Below are 19,985 nucleotides of genomic sequence, written 5' to 3'. Positions count from 1 at the left end.
CCAACAAAAAGTTCATGTAATGTTTCCAGTCTTTCAAAAAGGTCTTCGGTTGTTGTTTTTTTCTGGCCCCACTGGTGAGGCTTTGAATATAATTGATCATTCTCAGCTAGTACCTACACTTGGTTGTTTTTGATAATGCAGTAATAATTTAGGGTTATATGAGAGGAAGAGAAAGGAAAATGAAATGGTCCGAAGACGTTTATCAGGTTGAGTCTGAAGTTAACCGTTGCCTAACTTTTTAACTGCTGCAGTGACAAATTTAGCTACTATGTGGGTGATGTCACGATTTCAGTCTGAAATTAAGTAGTGGGTATAAAAATCCTCCGTTCTTGTTAGCACTTGCATTAAAAGGGGAGTTATACTGCTTTGAAAGTCTTTGTAGAAATTAAAAGGAAGCCATGTTGGGTTGGGTTGAGTTGCAAGAACGCATGCTTCTAAGTAATTTAATTCATCTAATATTGTTACCTTCGTCATTTGCAAGGAGATGAGAACCCATAAAAATCACAATTGAGTAGCAAATTTCCCAATGCTTGTTCTTGGTACGGTGATGCATTCAGATCTTGGAACATTCCAAGATCCCAAATTAGAAAAGCTCCATTTCAAACATCTTATTCAGATTACAGTATTTGCGCGCGCGCGCGCGCACACACACACACACACACACACACACACACACACCTACCTACCTACCTAACAGGTCATTGGTAGTGAATGGCAGGTGAACTCACAAAATTACTAGCCAGTGTAATCTTAGCTTTGCAGCTGGGAATTCTGGAACTTGTAGTCCAAGAGCCAAGGTGGCGCAGTGGTTAGGGTGCAGTACTGCAGGCCACTTCAGCTGACTGTTATCTGCAGTTCAGCGGTTCTAATCTCACCGGCTCAAGGTTGACTCAGCCTTCCATCCTTCCGAGGTGGGTGAAATGAGGACCCGGACTGTGGGGGCGACATGCTGACTCTGTAAACCGCTTAGAGAGGGCTGAAAGCCCTATGAAGCGGTATATAAGTCTAACTGCTATTGCTATCCTATTTGGAAGGCACTGAATTGCTGAAGGCTTTCACTGGGATTTCATCTTTCACGTCCTTCATCGAAATTTAACTTAGATGTTTATTTAACAGTTCTTACAAACCACTCTATCTCAGACAACTCTGGGTAACATGCAACAAACAAATATATTAAGAATCAAGCAAAAACAGAAAAAACAACAACAAAGAAACACAATTCTAGAGACTGGTCTGAATATTGTAGAAAAATTGCAGGGGGGAATGAAGAAGCTGGAGAGACCTTCTTCCATTGTTTACTATACTGTGCAAAATTGAAAATCTGAACAGGACTGATTCGGAATCTTATTTTACTTCTACCCTCCTCCTTAAAAGGGAGACATGGAATAGCTTTCGTCTCAACTATACACACAAAGCATCTTGGGTTAAGAGAGATACATATGCCTTGCACTTTCTATCAAGTATGTTATAAGAAGTATTGGTAGAGCAGCTGCTCCTTGGTTCCTATTGGCAATTGTCATGGTTTACATTATTTTGCCACTCTTTTGGCTCCCACCTCATATAACGAAAAGCAAAGAAAAATCTTGAAATAACCAAAATAAGTAACACTTTCTTGCCTCATTTTGAAAATTACAGTTTGCCTGCTTATTTCAGCTTTCAACAATAGTTCAATGGTGAAACAAAGTTTGTGAGCAATTTAGAACTATCCACAATCCTGCAATACTTTGACCTACAGTATAATCTTAACTTCATCTATAGCCTATTAATGTACAAAGAAATTCTTTTATAACTTTTAATGAAGTTTTTAACAAGCAATATGCAGAACAGTGCACCCTGTCCTCTCTTTATTAAATATACTATAGCAATAGCAGTTAGACTTATATACCGCTTCATAGGGCTTTCAGCCCTCTCTAAGCGGTTTACAGAGTCAGCCTATTGCCCCCAACAACAATCCGGGTCCTCATTTTACCCACCTCGGAAGGATGGAAGGCTGAGTCAACCCTGAGCCGGTGAGATTTGAACAGCCGAACTGCAGAACTGCAGTCAGCTGAAGTAGCCTGCAGTGCTGCATTTAACCACTGCGCCACCTCGGCTCTCTCTAGCCTAACATTCACTGTGTTAGGAAAAAATATGAAAAAAAAAAACCACGTTAGGATTAGTTCAACTAAGGCAGTGGTTCCCAAACTTGGCAACTTTAAGACTTGTGGACTTCAACTCCCAGAATTCTCCAGCCAGCTGGCTGGAGAATTCTGGGAGTTGAAGTCCACAAGTCTTAAAGTTGCCAAGTTTGGGAACCACTGAACTAAGGGGTTCCTGTACTTGTTGCTCAGTCCTACACATTCATTTGGAAACATTTGGGTCTCTTCCTCTTTACAAAGTACTTCAACTCACTGATATTTTTGAATTGTCCTTGGCTTAAGGTCTCAAAATGCAAAAATTCTTTTGCTTCAGCCATTCTTTTGTATATTTATTTGTGTGGTTGGAATTACTGACCTGCATTTGTTTAAGCGTCACCTCATGGATGAATGCTCTGATATTCCACTGTAGAATTGCAATTTGAATCTAGAATCTATGACCATTGTTTCAGGGATATTCTTTTACCTAAGCAGAAACAGAATGACCAAAAAACAAAGGTCAGGAATGATTTCCAACTTCCAACCAGCTTAATTACAACAATTGATTGTGGGATTTTCCTAACCTCCAGAGGTCTCTGGCAGGTCTACCTGATCTCGAGTGTCAAAGGAGGGGTGGGTCTACTCAACTTCCAGAGGGCTAGAGTGGGTGGGACCTGTCTACTGAGCTTCCAGGTGGTAGCACTGAATCAATCACAAATTTGCCAAATTTCAATCTTACAGGAGACATGGCTCCTGGATTTCAGACACATTCTGTAAATTGGCCCATTTGAAGCACTTTTGTCTGAAAATCGTTATCCTGTCACGCACCGTTTTGCCCAGTTAAAAGTTACATCATAATTTTAGTAGTGATTGTTTCCTCAAATATTATAGCCTCAGGATCTGGGCTGTTTGTAAAGTCGATTCAAACGTGATGTGAAGACCACCATGCTTTATAGTTGAGATGAGGTTCTTTTTCTGGAATGTGGTACTTGATTTTTCCAAACATCCTGTTTCTCGTTAACACTAACAAGTTTCATTTTCATGTCATGTTTCCACAGAACAATAGTTTTAATAGAATCATCCAGATAGTCTTTGCTAAATTTTAGACACGCTTTCTCTTTGGTGTTCTCCCATGCCAGTCACTCTTAATGTTTTCCATGCGGAAGACTCATTGACATTGGACAATACAAAACTGGATACAGGTTTTTTAGCCATTACCCTTTTGCTGTCCTGGAATATTGCTTGCCTTGTTTTTGTCATTTTTGTTGAAAGATCAATCCTGGGAAGAGTGACAATAATATTGCATTTTCCCCATTTGTCACTACAATATCTGCTTTGCCATGGGCTGATTGAGACAGAAATCTTTGACAATGATTTTATAGTCCCTTTTCAACCCCCTAAGCATCTCAATTCCTTTTGTAAAATGGGCAGAATTCCCATTCATTTCACAGCTTGTCCTGTGAAGAGTAGACTTTGATGATTATCTTTGGGGTTATTTTTAGAGTAGAGGGACCCTCGAATAATGCTTAGATATCATCTCATTGATTAAAACTTTCTCTCTTAAGAGACCTCACTGCCCTAAGTTTTCACATACTTTTTTCAACGAAGACAGTGAATGTTGCCTCAGTGTGTTCAGTAAAAACATGGCATACTAGGTCATTTGTTAATGTGTGTGCTTTTTATAACCAGAATCTACGATAGAATTTAGATCAGTGTTTTTCAACCTTGGCCACTTGAAGATGTCTGGACTTCAACTCCCAGAATTCCCCAGCCAGCGAATGCTGGAGTGAAGTCCAGACATCTTCAAGTGGCCAAGGTTGAGAAACACTGATTTAGAGGAAGTTAATCACTTTGTAGGTCACATTACTCTAAGGTTAAGGAGAGTATTGTGGGTTCACAAACTTTATCTCACTGTAATTGTTTTCAAAAGTCATCTTGATTTTTGATGGAAGTGTTAACTCCCAATCTAGTGCTGGTTCAGATAAAAGCACCAGGGAAGAACTATTCTAGCTAATTAACTAACCTTATGTAATTATCTCAGCTGTGCAACCCTCGATCAAAGACAAGTTAATTGGCTGTGACACTTCCATTAAATAATGAGTTGGTGCAAACCATAAGCCACCTGTGTAGCTGGGCACAACTAGTCACCTGAATCCTTTACTTGTAGGAGTTTTGCGAATATTGAAAGAGGTGGTTTTTTGGAAGCTGATAATAGAACAGGCAGGTTGCTGTGTTGTTGTTTTTTTAATTTGGGAAGAGAGAAGCTGTGATATGGAATGACCTATTTTCAGTGAGAGATTCATTGGCACCCTTGTCTTGTGATTGCGCTAATAACTAGATGTGTGAGGATGCTGAAACTATACTGATGTGGTCCTTTTCCTCTCTTTTTCATCCAGCCCTGAGTAAGGCAGACAACGAGGCATTGGCTATGCGCAAACAGGCTGAAGGATTGACAACGGAGTACGACAGACTGCTGAAGGAACATACCAAACTTCAGGTGCCCAGGGAAGAAAATAGGGTGGCAAGAATATGGAGATTGGGAGCAAGCTGGGAAGGCCTGTACTGGTATTTGCAGGAGGCGACTCTGTATCTGTAGGAGCTTCCAAAGCCGTAATCCATCCTTGTTCAATTTTTAACAACTTCAATATTGTCGATGTTCAAGTTTGATCTCAACTGTTGCAAAGGTTGTGGTGCTTGGATAATAGGGAGACAAAAGCAGCCATGATATGAAGTTCACTGAGCCCAGCAAAAATGCCTATGCTGTAGCTCCTTTTTTTGATAAATTTGGTCTTATCCTTCTCCTCCCCCAATTCATAGGGAGTTCTTGTCAGTGTACTTGCCTAGCTTTATAGTAGGGGTGTCAAACTCGATTTCATTGACATCAGGGTTGTGTTTGAACTTGGGGGGGGGGGGCAGGGTGTGTGTGGCCAGCTTCACGTCACTGGTGTCGAGGGTGCCTGTGGTGGCCCGAGCGCTCTGCCAGAGAAAACAGGCTCCCAAGCTCTGTTTTCAGCTGCGATAGCCTCCTGCAATCCTCTGCCAGCTAAAACGGAGCTCAGGAGCCCGTTTTCACTGGCAAAGGCACCACGGACAAGTCCTTTGCCTTTTCCCGGGCAGCCCTGCGGGCCAGATCCGCCCCCCGGGCCTTGAGTTTGACACCCTTGCTCTACAGCATCCTTCCATGCCAGCCTATGGAAGACTGTGGTAGATGACGTGACCTGACAAATGCGCGCACGACAATAGCGCGCCAACAAAACCGCGACAATAAAACCACGACGTCATAAACGCGCCCACAACAACGCACCGACAAAGCCGCGCCCACAAAAGCACGATTTAAGTTAAGGTAAGGGTTAGGGTTATTACGTTGTTTTCGTTGTTTTTTGATGGCGCGCTTTCATCAGTGCGCATTTGTCGGCGCGCTTCTGTGCACGTTCGTCGGTGCGATTTCAACCTCACGGTTTTCTTGATGCGGTTTTGTCGGCGGGCTTTTGTCGAGCGCGCATTTGTCGGTGAACCGGTAGATGAAGCTAAACCAAACTCCCTCCGTTTATAGCCAGTGTCCCTTGTGGCTATGCTGGTTGCCATCCAACCAATTGGTGAGAAGCCATGTTGGGTAAGCTGCAGCAGATGTCCTCTCTCATAGAGAATGCTGTTTCTCTTGCACAAACAAAGCAGAACAAAATGGTTCTATGGAATGCTGGATGGCCTGATTGGTCTGCCGCCTCTTTATTAAACTAGACATACCTAGTTCCTACAACCGTTCATCGCATGTTTTATCCTCCAGCCCCTAATTATCTTCGTTGCTCTTCATGCTTTCTAGAGTTTTAACATCTTTTTTACATGATGGTGACCAAAACTGATGCAGTATTCCAAGTGTGGTCTTACCAAACCGATATAAAACAGTACTAAACTTCGTGTGATCTATTTATCCATCTGTTGATACAGCCTAGGACTGCATCGGCTTTTGGGGCAGTTGCAGCACACTTCAAGTGGTTGTCCACTAGGACAACCATGATCCCCCTCACAGTTACTGCTGTTGAGCCATGTACTACCTTATCTGTACCCGTGTATTTGGTTTCTCTTGCCTAAGTGTAAAACTTTCCTTTCCCACCACTGAGTTGCATTTTGTTGGATAGGGCCCAGCGTCCAAGTCTGTCAAGATCCTTCTGGATCTTGAGCGTATCTTCTAAATTGTTTGCTATTCCTCCCAATTTGGTGTCGCTTGCAAATTTGATGAGTTCTCCTTCGATCCCCCTCATCTAAATCCTTTACAAAGATGTTGAAGAGTATTGTGCTGAAAACAGAACCTTGGAGTACTCCACTGCATGCTTCTCTGCATATCAGTGGTGGGATTCAGCCAATTTGCACCTATTCGGGCGAACCGGTTGGTAACTTTCTAAGCAGTTCAGAGAACCGATTGTTGGAAGAAATCTCCTTTTGTTTTTTTCCACTTTACAGGGCTAATCCTGTAAGGAAGGCAGGAAGGAAACATTCTGGTGTTGTTTCTAGCCTAATCTTTGTTGCCCTGCTTACAGAAACTGCCTCTCCGGTTAACCCTTATTACATTGTAACAGCTAAGACAAAGCGTCCATCGACCTGAGTGACTTTGAGTTGGCCACGCCCACCCAGTCACATGACCACCGAGCCCCACCTACCCAGATGATCAGTAGGGCAGAGAACTGGTTGTTAAATTATTTGAATCCCACCACTGCTCCATATATAGATGTAGCTTCATTGAGGACTACGTGTTGAGTGTGGTTGGTCAGCCAGCTGCAAATCCATTTGGTGATAATGCTGTCTATCAAGTGTTTTTCCGGTGAGATCGGTCTGTCAGGGCAATTTGGTCTACTCAGTTATGGGACGGAGCAGACTGCATCCGCTTTTGCCTTTCAGCCCACTCCAGGAGCCTTCGCAGACAGGTGTAAAGAATGAATTAAGCAGTTCTGCTTTCTTCCTGCTGCCCATTGCCCTCTTCTCCCATTAGTAGAATGATTTTTCCCCCCTTTTACACATTAAAAGGAACTTTTTTTTAATTTTTGATATATGTTGCAAGTCTTAGTTTATTCTGAGCCTTGGTTTTCTCGACTTCATCTTTGCAGATTTGGGCTACATGCTGGTGTTATTTGTCCCTTTTTCCATTTTTTATGCTTTTCCTTTTTGTCTTCGAGTTTATTAGAGTTTTACGTTAGCTTGGTAGTTTCTTCTTAGGGTCTCTTATTTTTATTTTTCAGCGGCATCGTGCTAGTCTGGTTTTTATAATCTCATTTTTCAAAGTTTCCCAAGCTTCTTGAATTGGTTATCCCCTTTTAAGATTTTTGTGCATGGAAACCTTCCCAAGCTGTCTCTAAATTTGTTGAAATCAGCTCTCTTAAAGCCTAGCTGGACTTTGTTCTATTGCTTGTATCTCCGTTATGTTGAATTCGAATATGACATGGTTACTCTCTCCCAAAGTTCCCTCAACTTCAGCCTGTTCTATCATTTTATCTCTGCTAGTAAGAATTAAGTCCAATATTGCTGACTCTCCATTTCCCTTCTCTATCTTTTGGGAGATGGTGGTGTCTGCTAGGTTCATCAACCTGCAGCCTGTTTAATCTCCCATTGGGTGCAGAGTTTCTCTCCTAGTTGATGTCAGGATAGTTAAAATCCCCCATTACTATTGTAGTGTGCTTCCTACACACCTTCGCTAACTGATTAGCAAAAAGTTCATCTATTTCCTCTACTTGGTTGGCCTGTGGTATACACCTATGACAATGACATTCCTTTTTTCCTTTTATATTGACCCAAATGCATTCAAGAAGATTTTCACCTTTTTTCCTTTTTTCGCATTTCTCTAGAAGTGTAGCGATTTGTTATATATAATGCAACTCTGCCTCCTCTTTTATTAGGTCTGTTTCTTTTAAACAATTTAAATCCTTCTAGCTGTAAGTTCCAGTCATGGGTTTCATCCAGTGGTGGGTTTCAAAAATTGCTCGAACCTACTCTGTGGGTGTGGCCTCCTTTGTGGGAGTGGCTTGCCGCCCATGTGACCGGATGGGAGTGGCTTGCCGCCCATGTGACCGGATGGAAGTGGCTTGCCGCCCATGTGACCGGATATGAAGATGCCGACGACACTTGTCAGAACCACCTTAAAGTACCTCACACACAGCACTGGCATGCATAAGAATAGGATGTAAACTTGTTTTTTAAAAGGCATCTTTGGTTTGCGTTAAAACAACCTCAACACACGCAATGTTCTGATTGCACCACAAACGCAGTAGTCATCCTTACCTTTCACAGAGGCACTGAGTTTTATAAATAGGAGCATGATAGTGTAGAATAATCCTATCCAAGGACCAGTGGTGGGTTTCCAAAAATTTTGGAACCTCTTCTGTAGGTGTGGCCTGCTTTCCGGGTCCACTGGTGGAACCTCTTCTAACCGGTTCGGTAGATTTGATGAACCGGTTCTACCGAATAGGTGCGAACTGGTAGGAACCCACCTCTGGTTTCATCCCACTAAGTTTTGGTAACGGCAGCAATGTCATAGCTGTATTCATGTACTAAGTCTTCATGTTCATCCTATTTGTTCCTCACAATTTTGAGTGTTTTAAATTTATCTTTTAAATAAATAAATGGTTGGTTGGTAATGTTGTGAATGTAGTGACATACGAGAGATTACAATTATCTTATCAATTGCAGTGAGTACAATACTCTGAGACTGCTATTAACCCCATTTTGGTGGTGGTGGTGTTAATAGATATCTCAAATCGCAGTACCTTCCCTGCTTTTTGCCTGGCCCTTGATGTAGGAAAGGTTTCCTAAATGAATCTTTTCCTCTGGTGTTGAGCAACAAGGAGCCTTTGGTGACTTCATCTTTGTCCAGAAAAGGAATGCAGGTTGACTGGATTTCAAGGTTTCAGGAGAACTGGGTTAGGAACCTTGTGGATCGCTTAATCCTCTTATTTCTGGGCCTCCCCAAAGTCTTAGATTCCTGCTTCCTCTTAAAAGTTTTCCTTTTTAGAATCTTGACCCTTCCCAGTTCTGCTTTCTGAGTTTTCACCCTTAGTCTTCAACTATCCTTCACTTGCTCCAAGGTAAAATGTCTTCAGGTGGAACCCATCCAGAGGTGAGTTCCTACCAGTTTGCACCTATTTGGTAGAACCGGTTCGTCAAATCTACCGAACCGCTTAGAAGAGGTTCCACCAGTGGACCCGGAAAGCAGGCCACACCTACAGAAGAGGTTCCAAAAATTTTTGAAACCCACCACTGGTCCTTGGATAGGATTATTCTACACTATCATGCTCCTATTTATAAAACTCAGTGCCTCTGTGAAAGGGAAGGATGACTACTGCGTTTGTGGTGCAATCAGAACATTGCGTGTGTTGAAGTTGTTTTAACGCAAACCAAAGATGCCTTTTAAAAAACAAGTTTACATCATATTCTTATGCATGCCAGTGCTGTGTGTGAGGTAATTGAAGGTGGTTCTGACAAGTGTCGTCGGCATCTTCATATCCGGTCACATGGGCGGCAAGCCATTCCCATCCGGTCACATGGGCGGCAAGTCACTCCCACAAAGGAGGCCACACCCACAGGGTAGGTTCGAACAATTTTTGAAGCCCACCACTGAACCCATCTTAAAATCTCTCCACTTTCCTACCGAGCAGAATAGGCTCACATCTGCCTTTCCCTGGGATCTTTTTCAACTGCTGGGTCTAGCCTAAAACCCTTGGATTCTGCAGTGGTCTCTTGCCCAGGGAACAAGCAGGCACGACTTTCCTGATGTTACAAGCTCAGACAAGGTTCGATTGCAGATGCCTTCCGGATATGCTGAGAGTCAACTCTTCCTATCCCAAGGCAGCCCAAATGCTGGGAAGTGGTTGGCCCAGACAGAGAGCTTCAACAGGCCCATTCTGGGGAACCATTCCTCAGGCAGTGAGACTTCTAAATGCCCTGTTTCCCCCCAGCTCCCCAAAGCAAGACCCTTTGCAGCCAAAAGTTTTGCTGTTTTGGGGAGACAAAAAGGAGCTCTTATCGAAGCCTCTTCAGCGAGTCCTGTGAATCCTGCTGTACCTGTGAAATGTTGTAGGCTCCTCCTTCCCATCTCTCCCCCTCTGAAAAAGTTGTTGTTGTTTTTTAATAAGTATTTTTATTAGTAAAAGAAAAATACAACAACCAATAGCTGGTAAAAGACAATACAACATCCACTGTTTTGCTTTACATTTGACTGCGTTTCAAGACATTCCCATAATATCAAAATCATTATAGACATCAAAGGTTAGGTATCTTCTTCCCTCCCTCCCTCTTTCCTTCCCTTGTTTCTTCTTTCCCACTCCCCTTCCTTCCCTCCCTCCTTCTCTCCTTCCCTCCTTCCTTCCCTCCTTTCCTTCCCCTTCCCTTTCCTCTCTTCATCCCCCCTCCTTCTCTCATACCTTCCCTCCCTCGTTTCCTCCTTCCCTCCTTCCTTTCTCTTCTCTTAAGTTCCCTCCTTTCTTCCCTCCTTCCCTCCTTCCTATCTACTCTCCTTCTCTCCTTCCTTCCCTCCCTCTTTCCCTCCTTGCTTCCCTACCTTCTTCCCTCCCTCCTTCCTATCCCACTTTCTTCTCTTTCGTCTCTCCTTCCTTCTTTTCGGAGGATCGAAAAAGTTGGTTTTTAGCCAAGGTTAATCTGCAGATCCAGCACTGTAAAGAGCTAAAAAAACACCCAACCACCACCAACCCAGGCTTCTGTTGCCTTGGTAACCTCATCCCCACACAGTGATTTACAAGGAAGGCAGATGCAACCCAGCCTTGGCTGCAGAGGTGGGGAGTGCCTGGGAACCTGGCCCAGTGTTGGCAGCACGTAAGCAGTCACAAGATGCTGCCACACCTGGCAGCTGATAAAGGTGAGTGGGTGGGGAAGCGCAACCATAAGGCGCACAAGGAAGCAGCCAAATAAGGGAGGAGTGTTAGGTGTTTTCTTTTGTTCCCGGAGGGGAGCAAAGCATGTCAGAGTTCAGGTTTAGAAGTCCAGGAATAGAAGAATAGAATTAGAAAGCAAGTAGCTGGATAGTTGGCCACAAGGGTAGTTTGAAAGTAGTCTCCATGCTACCTCTCAAATAGAAGGACTTCACTCTGTTTTTATCCGGGATCCAATAATTTTATGCAAGAAGCTGAATACATCTTCCAGTAAAATAATATACCTGCTTTCTCCTCCTCCCCCATTCCTGATGTGAAGCATTGAGATAGGCTTTATTCCGGTTCACCGACAAATGCGCGCACCACAAAAGCGCGCCGACAAAACCGTGGTGAGAAAACCGCGACGTCGAAATCGCGCCAACAACAGAGCGCCGACAAAAGCATGCCTTCAACCAACAACGAAATAACCCTAACCCTAAACCTAACCCTGAACCTAACCCTAACCCTTACCTTAACCCTAATCGCGCTTTTGTCGGCGCGCTGTTGTGGGCGCGATTTTGACATCACGGTTTTCTCGCCGCGATTTTCTCGCTGCGCTTTTGGCGTGTGCGCATTTGTCGGGTCACGCTTTATTCCCTATCACAACTTGTGGGATTTTTCTCCAACCTCATCCCTGGTTCATTGTAAGGTTCATAGTATCTGTTGAACATCCTAACAAAGCATCCTTTTGCAAGGTTTCTCTGTCTTTTGATTCTTTTACCTTCTTTAAGAGTTACACTGGTGGAAGGGGTCTTGGCCTTGTTTGTGTGATATAGCATTTCAATTGGCTTGATTCTGTTCTGACCCCCCTTCTCCATCCAGGAAAGAAAGCCGAAACAAACGTAAATGAGAATGTTTTTTAATCAGTCCAAATTCTCGTTGGCTGAAAGCCACATAAACAAAGAGATAAGCACTCTGGTAGCAAGTCCTACTAACCTTGGCAGCAATGCAAACAAACTCTGTCAGCAATCCAGCCTGCCAAGTTTGTTTCTCATTAGTCCCTAATGTTGACTTCTGCAAGAAAGGCGTGGCACAAGCAGTCTCTTTTATAATCAGGAGAGGATCTTAATGAGCATCAGCTGAGCATAATTACCTCCTGTAATTACGTAGTTGTTCTTGCAGAGTAGCCCTTCGACGGCGTGCATCCCGGAACAACTCACAGGTGGTTTCTGGATCACTCACTCTTGTCTCCTCCCCACTGATCCAAGGCTCAGGCACCACTTGGTGGCCAACCAGTCTCTCTGTGCCCTGCTCGGAGTCGGAACCCTGTCCAGGGTCCTCCACATCCTCCAGGGCCGACTCATAAGACCCCTTGCTGTCGGAGTCTGGTGGCAGCTCCAATGGCTCCTGCCGGGCCACAACAGATTCTATGGCAATATTGGAAGCACCAAAGTGCTTCCAGGGTGAAAGGATTTGCTGATGACATCACTGTTGCCTGGGGGGGATACCAAGTTGGATGCTCTTTTCATGTCCCCCATGAAGTTGCCCACTGAAGTGGTACCCATTTATCTACTTGCTGTCACCCACTTTTGAATCGGTGGGTTGACGGGAGCTGGAGTGTGTGGTGGGATCTCATCCTGCCCTGCGGCCCGCAACGGATCTCAAACGCAAGGCTGCCCAGCATTCCAACCTCACGAGCCATCGCTCTCTGCTACCACATGGGCATAGTGATTTGGGTTACCTGGGCTTCTGCAGATACTACAGAGGACATAAAACGTGTATAGGTAGAGGTGATCATTGGTTGGTTGCCTTCTTAGTCTTAACAGGAGTTCATTTTCAGAGCTATTTCCCCTCCTTTAACCATATCATGCTCAAAATATGAAACCCAAAGACTATCATCAGAATTATTGTGAGCACAGTTAATATTTTTATGCATTTTCTGTATAAATCCTCTCTGCAGGTCTTTTTCGGCTGCTCTCTTGATTGTATCTGCTACAGCCACCTGTTATTATTTTCTTCCCTCCCTTGTACTCCCAGAGCACATCTATTTCGGCTTCCAGATCTGAGTGTTGCGCTGCTTTGCTTTGCCAGAAGCCTAAAAATAGCGCTGTGTGTGGATACTCAAATGTCTTTGAAGACTGGCAACCCTGGGGAACATTGCTCTGCTTTTAATAACCTAGAGTGGCAAATATTCTTGGGATTCCAGGAGGCTCCCTTAGCTAGGGATATTGTTGGTTGTACCCACAACTTAATTTCTATTTAATGTTGTTCCTCGATAGCCGGTTCACACTTAACGGTGACATGTCTATCGTCGTTGGTAATGGTTACTTCTTTCGTGGAATTAGAAAGCAGTTAGACTTATATACCGCTTCATAGGGCTTTCAGCCCTCTCTAAGCGGTTTACAGAGTCAGCATATCGCCCCCAACAACAATCTGGGTCCTCATTTTACCCACCTTGGAAGGATGGAAGGCTGAGTCAACCCTGAGCCGGTGAGATTTGAACAGCCGAACTGCAGTCAGCTGAAGTAGCCTGCAGTGCTGCATTTAACCACTGCGCCACCTTGGCTCTTGAGAAAGCCTTTGGAGATCATCCCAATAAGCACAAAATGGCTTAGTATGAAACAAGCTGGTTTGTTCTAATACCAACTCATGGTGTTGGCTAGAGCAGAGCTCTCCAACCTTGGCCACTATTAAGTAAAATAGTGGCGCAGTGGTTAAATGCAGCACTGCAGGCTACTTCAGCTGACTGCAGTTCTGCAGTTCGGCTGTTCAAATCTCACCGGCTCAGGGTTGACTCAGCCTTCCATCCTTCCGAGGTGGGTAAAATGAGGACCCGGATTGTTGTTGAGGGCAATATGCTGACTCTGTAAACCGCTTAGAGAGGGCTGAAAGCCCTATGAAGCGGTATATAAGTCTAACTGCTATTGCTATTGCTATTAAGACTTGTGGACTTCAGCTTCAAAGCTGGCTAAGGAATTCTGGGAGTTGAAGTTCACAAGTCTTAAAAGGTTGTCAAGGTTGGAGAGCCCTGGGCTAGAGGCACAAGGTTGACTTTAGTCCCGGCACAATTCCTTGGTTCACATGTAGTGGGTTCTTGTTAGAAGCCTGTTGACTTGGGGTGGTGGAGAAGAGGGAGGTAAGAGGAAATTACATGTGGCCTCACAGGGATTCCTCCTATAATAGCTGAATATCCTATGAAACATATACTCTTTTTTAATTCACTTTCTCTGTCTTCATTGCTCTTACACTTGAAACTGACTATGCTTTAGATACAGGGCATAATGTCCTAGTTATGCCACAGTGTTCCAAAGCTTTGGGGAGCGAGGGAAGAGTAGAGAGTTGGATTCTGGTTGGGTTGCTGTATGGTTCAAGATACTCCCTGAAATGCAGTAGCCAGCTGTTGCTGTCATATCTACCAACTTGGAAAGAAATACCGTAAGCTATACAAGTGGCCATTTGTTTTGTTGGTTCATTTATTTATTTCTACTTTATTTATTACATGTATTTGCCACCCATCTGACCATGAAATGATTCTGGGCAGCTTGCGGCATCTTAAACTTTAAATCCTAACGAATACCTCTAAAAGCATGAAAAATGGAAATCTCAATCAGGATAACATTATGTACTTTAAAAAAAAAACGGTTGTCCCTTCTTGCGGTTGTCCAAGTTGCCTAGGAACACTCCCAGATAGAGCCTAGTGGCCTTCCTGCCCCTTTGTGCCATGTAAACAAATCTCCTCTTGTGGAGTAAGATTTCAGTAGCCCTAGGTGTAATGCTAATAAGACTGTCAGTTGAGAAGTGGAATTCAAGGGCAGCTGCGTGAGCCCTCTCAAGCATTGCTGGGCTGAGCAAGTTATTTGCATGGCTGAGTTTAACATTTGAGAAAAGTAAGGTTGCCTCAAATATTTCTGGCCACCCAGCGAGTGTTTCTCCAGAAATACTCGACTCATCTTGAAATCACAATCTCTCGTGTGAAAAGTCGATCTAATTGAATTTGCATGCAGGTGTGGCTGGTGAATAGCCTGCTTCACAAATACGATTTAATGACGGTGTGCTATTGTGGCGTTGTTATCAAAAGGACTCTTTTGCAGACGGGGGTGTTTCTAGACCAAATCCCATTTGTGACATGAATTTGATAGCAACTAGTCTACTTTCTCCCTCTTAGTCCTTGGTCCCACACCACCATCTGAGGATAACACTCTTCTGTATGATACATTTATTGTGAGTGCTTGGAGCATTAAACCTTTAAACATTAAACCTTTAAAATTTGTGGAGGTTTGAGGGGATTTTTTTTTAAAACTACAAAATAATGGCTGCACATCTTCTGCATGAATAGCAGTTTCATCTAGTGGAGAACAGTATAAATCTTGGATCTCTCCCAATTGGAGTGTAATCCATTCTCCATTGGAATATACAGTAGCAACGGGTTTCTATGAATGTGACACCATTCCTGTTAAGAGTTGTGTGCAGGCTAATTAATTACATTCCGTAATAGGTATGTAAGTGATAGTAAACTGAGCCTAACTTTATAGTTCTGTCTAGGTTTTCCCCCCCCCCCTTTGGAGGTGATAAGAAAGTATGTATGATCTATGAAGCTGATCATCCACCTCATATTCTTCCTCCCAAATAAATATTACGCAGCCATTCTCCCATCATTTCTTTTGGGTTCGTTACAAATAGCAGTCATGACGGTCATAAGTCAAGGCACCCATGTGATTGGACCTCATTTGATGATTTTTTTAAATGAGGCCGTTGTTTAATGAATGTGAGCGGTGTGGGGGCCTAGTGGTGAAAACGCTCACCTCCCACTTGAAGGTTGAGCATTCAATCCTAGGTGGTGGCAGATGTTAATCTCTCAAGGCACTGAGAGAAAATATCTGCTGTGAACTCCACATAGGTGACAGGAAGGGCGTCTGCTTAGTAAATGCTCAGTTCAATTCAGTCGCCTTGACTCTACCCCAAATTAAGGGATTACAAGGTCATTAAAAAAAAGTTTAGTGAATGTGCTGATAGTTAAGTGAATGCTGTGGTTGTTACGTGAATCCATGTATAAGTAATCCTTTACTTATAACAGTTCCATTGAGTGACCATTTGAATTTATAACGGCACTTTAAAAAGTTACTTATGACCATTGTAGAATCCCCATGGTCACGAGATTTACATTTTCAGATGATTGACAACTGACTCAAATTTATGATTGTTGAAGTGTCCCTGGGGTCATGTGATCCCCTTTGGTGACCTTCTGTCAAGGGAAAAGCCAGATTCACTTAACAACCCTGTTACTAATTTAACAACTGCAGTGATTCACTTAACAAATGTGGCAAGAAAAGTCTTAAATGGGGCAAAACTCACTTAACAAATTTGTCACTTAACAATATATATTTTGGGCTCAACTGTGGTTGTACCTCCCAAAGACCAATTCGATCGCACAGGCTTGGCCTTCTCCGGGTTCCATCTGCCAGCCAATGCCAGCTGGCAACCCCCAGGGGGAGAGCCTTCTCTGTTGCTGCTCCGGCCCTCTGGAATGAGCTCCCCGTGGAGATCCGGACCCTTACTACCCTCCCGGCCTTCCGTAAAGCTACTAAGTCCTGGCTGTTCCGGCAGGCTGGGGGTTGTTGAAGTACCCACCCCCGTTTCAATTGTGACTGTTGTGGATTTTTAATATTGTTTGTATTTTCTTATTTATTCCCCCCCCTGTTTATTGTGAGCCGCCCGGAGTCCTTCGGGAGTGGGCGGCATACAAAACCAATAAACCTAAACTTAAAAACCTTGTAGGTTGAGGACTACCCGTATTCCTATTTGTGTTTTTTGGCCAGAAAAGGCCAGAAATGGGCAAATATCGTGGTAACGTTAGTTGTAAATTCTGCAACCAGTTGTAAAGGGCACTTTACAGTGTGTGCAGCCGTTGGAACTCCAAGACCAGGTCCTAAGTCAGTGTTTCTCAATCTTGGCCACTTGAAGATGTCCGGACTTCAACTCCCAGAATTCCCCAGCCAGCAAATGCTGGCTGGGGAATTCTGGGAGTTGAAGTCCGGACATCTTCAAGTGGCCAAGGTTGAGAAACACTGTCCTAAGTAACATCTGGAGGTTAAGTGACCAGTCATTAAGTGAGGACTACCTGTAGTTTCAAAGCTCTAAAGAACAAGAACTTCTTTAAAAGTTGGGATAAAAAACCAGCTTGGTCAAGACGTTAACCTCTGTGCCTAGTAATGGGGTATTTTTTTCACCCACAGTCCTGTTATTGAGTCACACATTTTTTTTGAACCACAAGTCTTGTTTGGCATTGCCAAGAAAGAAATGCTGATAAGAATATCCTTCCGCAGAACCACCACTTTTGTAAGTCATGTTTGCAATAACTAGCGTTAGGCAAGTATGTCATGGAGACAAACCAGAGTGACACACTAGAATGATCTGCCCAAGATTGAACTATTCGTGATCTTGCAGCATACAAAGGACAATGACTTGACGTGAGTCATTGGCCAGCAGGGAGTCAATCTGTTGTGTATATTTCGTGTTGCAGTGTCTTATGACTGGCCTATTGTCTGCTTGTATTTAGTTTCTAGGTATACGCTGAGGAGTATCCACTAGCTACCTAGCTTGGTTGAGGAGTTCAGGGAACATTTTAAACACAAGTACATTTCCCCTGCCTTGACACTGGAAAACGTATAACAAATGCCAAACATCATGATGACTGTGGGAATTCAGCTTTCTGACGAGGTTAAGTTGGTAATGTGACCCGACAATTGCGTGATAGACATATGCGCGCTGACTAAATAGTGCCGATTAAAACGCGACGTCAAAATCGTGACGACAAATTCTCGACGATAAAATCGTGCCGACAAAAGCGCAGTGACAAACACAATAACATCGAAAAATTGTTAGGGTTAGGGTTATAACATACGTATACGCGTCCCACTATGTTAAAGGTCCAGCACACTCACTGGGCTGTCTATAGTTTGTTGATGACGCGATTTTGTCGTCGCGCATTTGTCGTCGCGCTATTGTCGAAAATCAATTAGCGATTTTGACGGGGCTCCTTTGTCCGTCGCGGTTTTGTCGGCGCGCATATGTCTATCGGGCATTTGTCGGTGAACCAGTTGGTAACTCTTAATGCCTCTTTGGCTGCTTGGAAGTCTACAGAGAGCCTAGGTGGCGCAGTGGTTAAATGCAGCACTGCAGGCTACTGCTAGATCAGCAGTTCAGCGGTTCAAATCTCACCGGCTCAGGGTTGACTCAGCCTTCCATCCTTCCGAGGTGGGTAAAATGAGGACCCAGATTGTTGGGGGCAATATGCTGACTCTCTGTAAACCGCTTAGAGAGGGCTGAAAGCCCTATGAAGCGGTATATAAGTCTACTGCTATTGCTATTGCTACAGAGTGGTGCTTGAGGTTGTCTCAAAAAAATGAAATAGAGGCTTGGCTGGATTACTTGCGCCTCGGAGTCAGTCGGGGCTGGTGAGTGGAGCACTGCAGTGCTTCCTCTTCTTTACTAAGAAAGATTGCAGAATAATAAACTCTGCAAAATTTAGCCCTTACACATCTTGAGCGCTGACAATCTGCCTGCAAAATAGGAGAAGGCCTTTCTTGTGCTAATCAATGTTTTGTCTCTTTCTTCTTCTTCTTTCCGCTCCAGGAGACCTGTGAAGGCCAAAAGGATAAGAAGGACGAATGATTCCAGTCTTCGTTGGATTCCCCAGTCTCCATCCCTTTCCTTCTTGTTCATTTGTCTCTTTCTGGCGGTGGGACCTAACTGAACCCTCTGTTCTTATCCACTCCTGCCCCTCTCCCAAACAAACCCCCACCCCCCCTCCCAGGTGCTGCTACAGCTTTTGAGCAGACAACGGGTCTTCATTGGGCTTTGCTGGCGAGAGACAACTGATGCCTGTCCCTGTATCCCTGGGAGACTTTCCAGGAGGGTGGGGAAGGGGGGCGAGGGCAAACGGAGAATCCGGAGCCATCAGTATGTCCTGGTGCGATGCTGGGGGAGGTTGCTTGGCTATTTCAGCATGCGCCCTTAACAGGGCCTGCCTCTTTCAGCTGCATTTGTATTGCCTCGCATTGGCCGTTCCTCTGCACCCTTCTAGGCTGAAGAGTCCGTGTTGAGTTTGCGTGCCTGAATGGAAAGGGCGGAAAGATTGGCCATGTGTCTTGATTTGTTTTTTTTTTGATATGCGAAATAAGGTGACTGTACAAAGCTTCTTATTAAAACCTTTGGAACAGTATTCTCGATGTGTTCTGTGCGGGGGAGAGTGGGGGTTGAATTTCCACTCCCTAAAAAGTGTCTTTACCTTGTGGGCCTGATGTTTTGAGGAGAAAACTGGGTTCTTAGCAGAGGTGGGTTCCTACCAGTTCGCACCTGTTCGGTAGAACCGGTTCGTCAAATCTACCGAACTGGTTAGAAGAGGTTCCACCAGTGGACCCAGAAAGCAGGCCACATCTACAGAAGAGGTTCCAAAATTTTTTGAAACCCACCACTGACACACAGAGAGAGAGAGACAGACAGACAGACTCACACAGAGAAAGAGAAAGAAAGGAAGAAATAAATAAATAAGAAAAGAAAAAAAGAAAGAAAAAGTGAGAGAGAGATGAAAGGAAAAAGGGACAGAGACACAAAAGGAAGGAGAGAGACAACACATGGCCGGCAAGCCACTCCCACCAGGTCACATGGCTGACAAGCCACTCCCACAAAGGAGGCCACACCCACAGAGTAGGTTCGAAATTTTTTTTGAAACCCACCACTGGTTCTTAGCTTTCTTCTTCCTGGCTAAACTCAAAGCACCCCTGTTGACTTGCCTTGGAGGTGAAAAGGGTCCACCACCCCACCACCCCCACCATACCCACAGCCTTGACCACACTGCGTTGTCATCTTTAACTCAACATCTGGGTCTTGTCCAGGTTACATTTACGCCTTCTTTCTTGGTCCTTGGCTTTCCAGTCATTAATTATGCCCTGTAGCCACAAGGGCTACTACTGTGTATAGTCTTTGGCAAGGCGCCCACCTCAAGTGACCAAGGTTGCCTGTA

General features: G+C 44.1%; 1 protein-coding gene across 2 annotated transcripts in view; it reads left to right on the top strand.

The window, feature by feature from the left end:
• The window catches only part of BCAP31 (B cell receptor associated protein 31), a 63,710-nt gene extending 44,582 nt beyond the window's left edge, over window positions 1–19,128 (top strand). The window contains exons 7-8 of one of the 2 annotated variants that reach the window (XM_032209321.1): window positions 4,511–4,611; window positions 18,596–19,128. In XM_032209321.1, coding sequence (XP_032065212.1) covers window positions 4,511–4,611; window positions 18,596–18,634 — 140 coding nt within the window. In that variant the 3' untranslated portion in view covers window positions 18,635–19,128. Of the gene's footprint in view, window positions 1–4,508; window positions 4,612–18,595 lie in introns of those variants that run through there. The other variant, XM_032209322.1, reaches the window with a different exon arrangement.
• The last annotated feature ends 857 nt before the right edge of the window (window positions 19,129–19,985 follow it).

This window comes from Thamnophis elegans, chromosome 2, assembly GCF_009769535.1.
Source record: "Thamnophis elegans isolate rThaEle1 chromosome 2, rThaEle1.pri, whole genome shotgun sequence".
NCBI lineage: Eukaryota > Metazoa > Chordata > Lepidosauria > Squamata > Colubridae > Thamnophis > Thamnophis elegans.
Note: the sequence above shows the minus strand (reverse complement) of the source record. Positions and strands in the feature narration are given on the sequence as shown.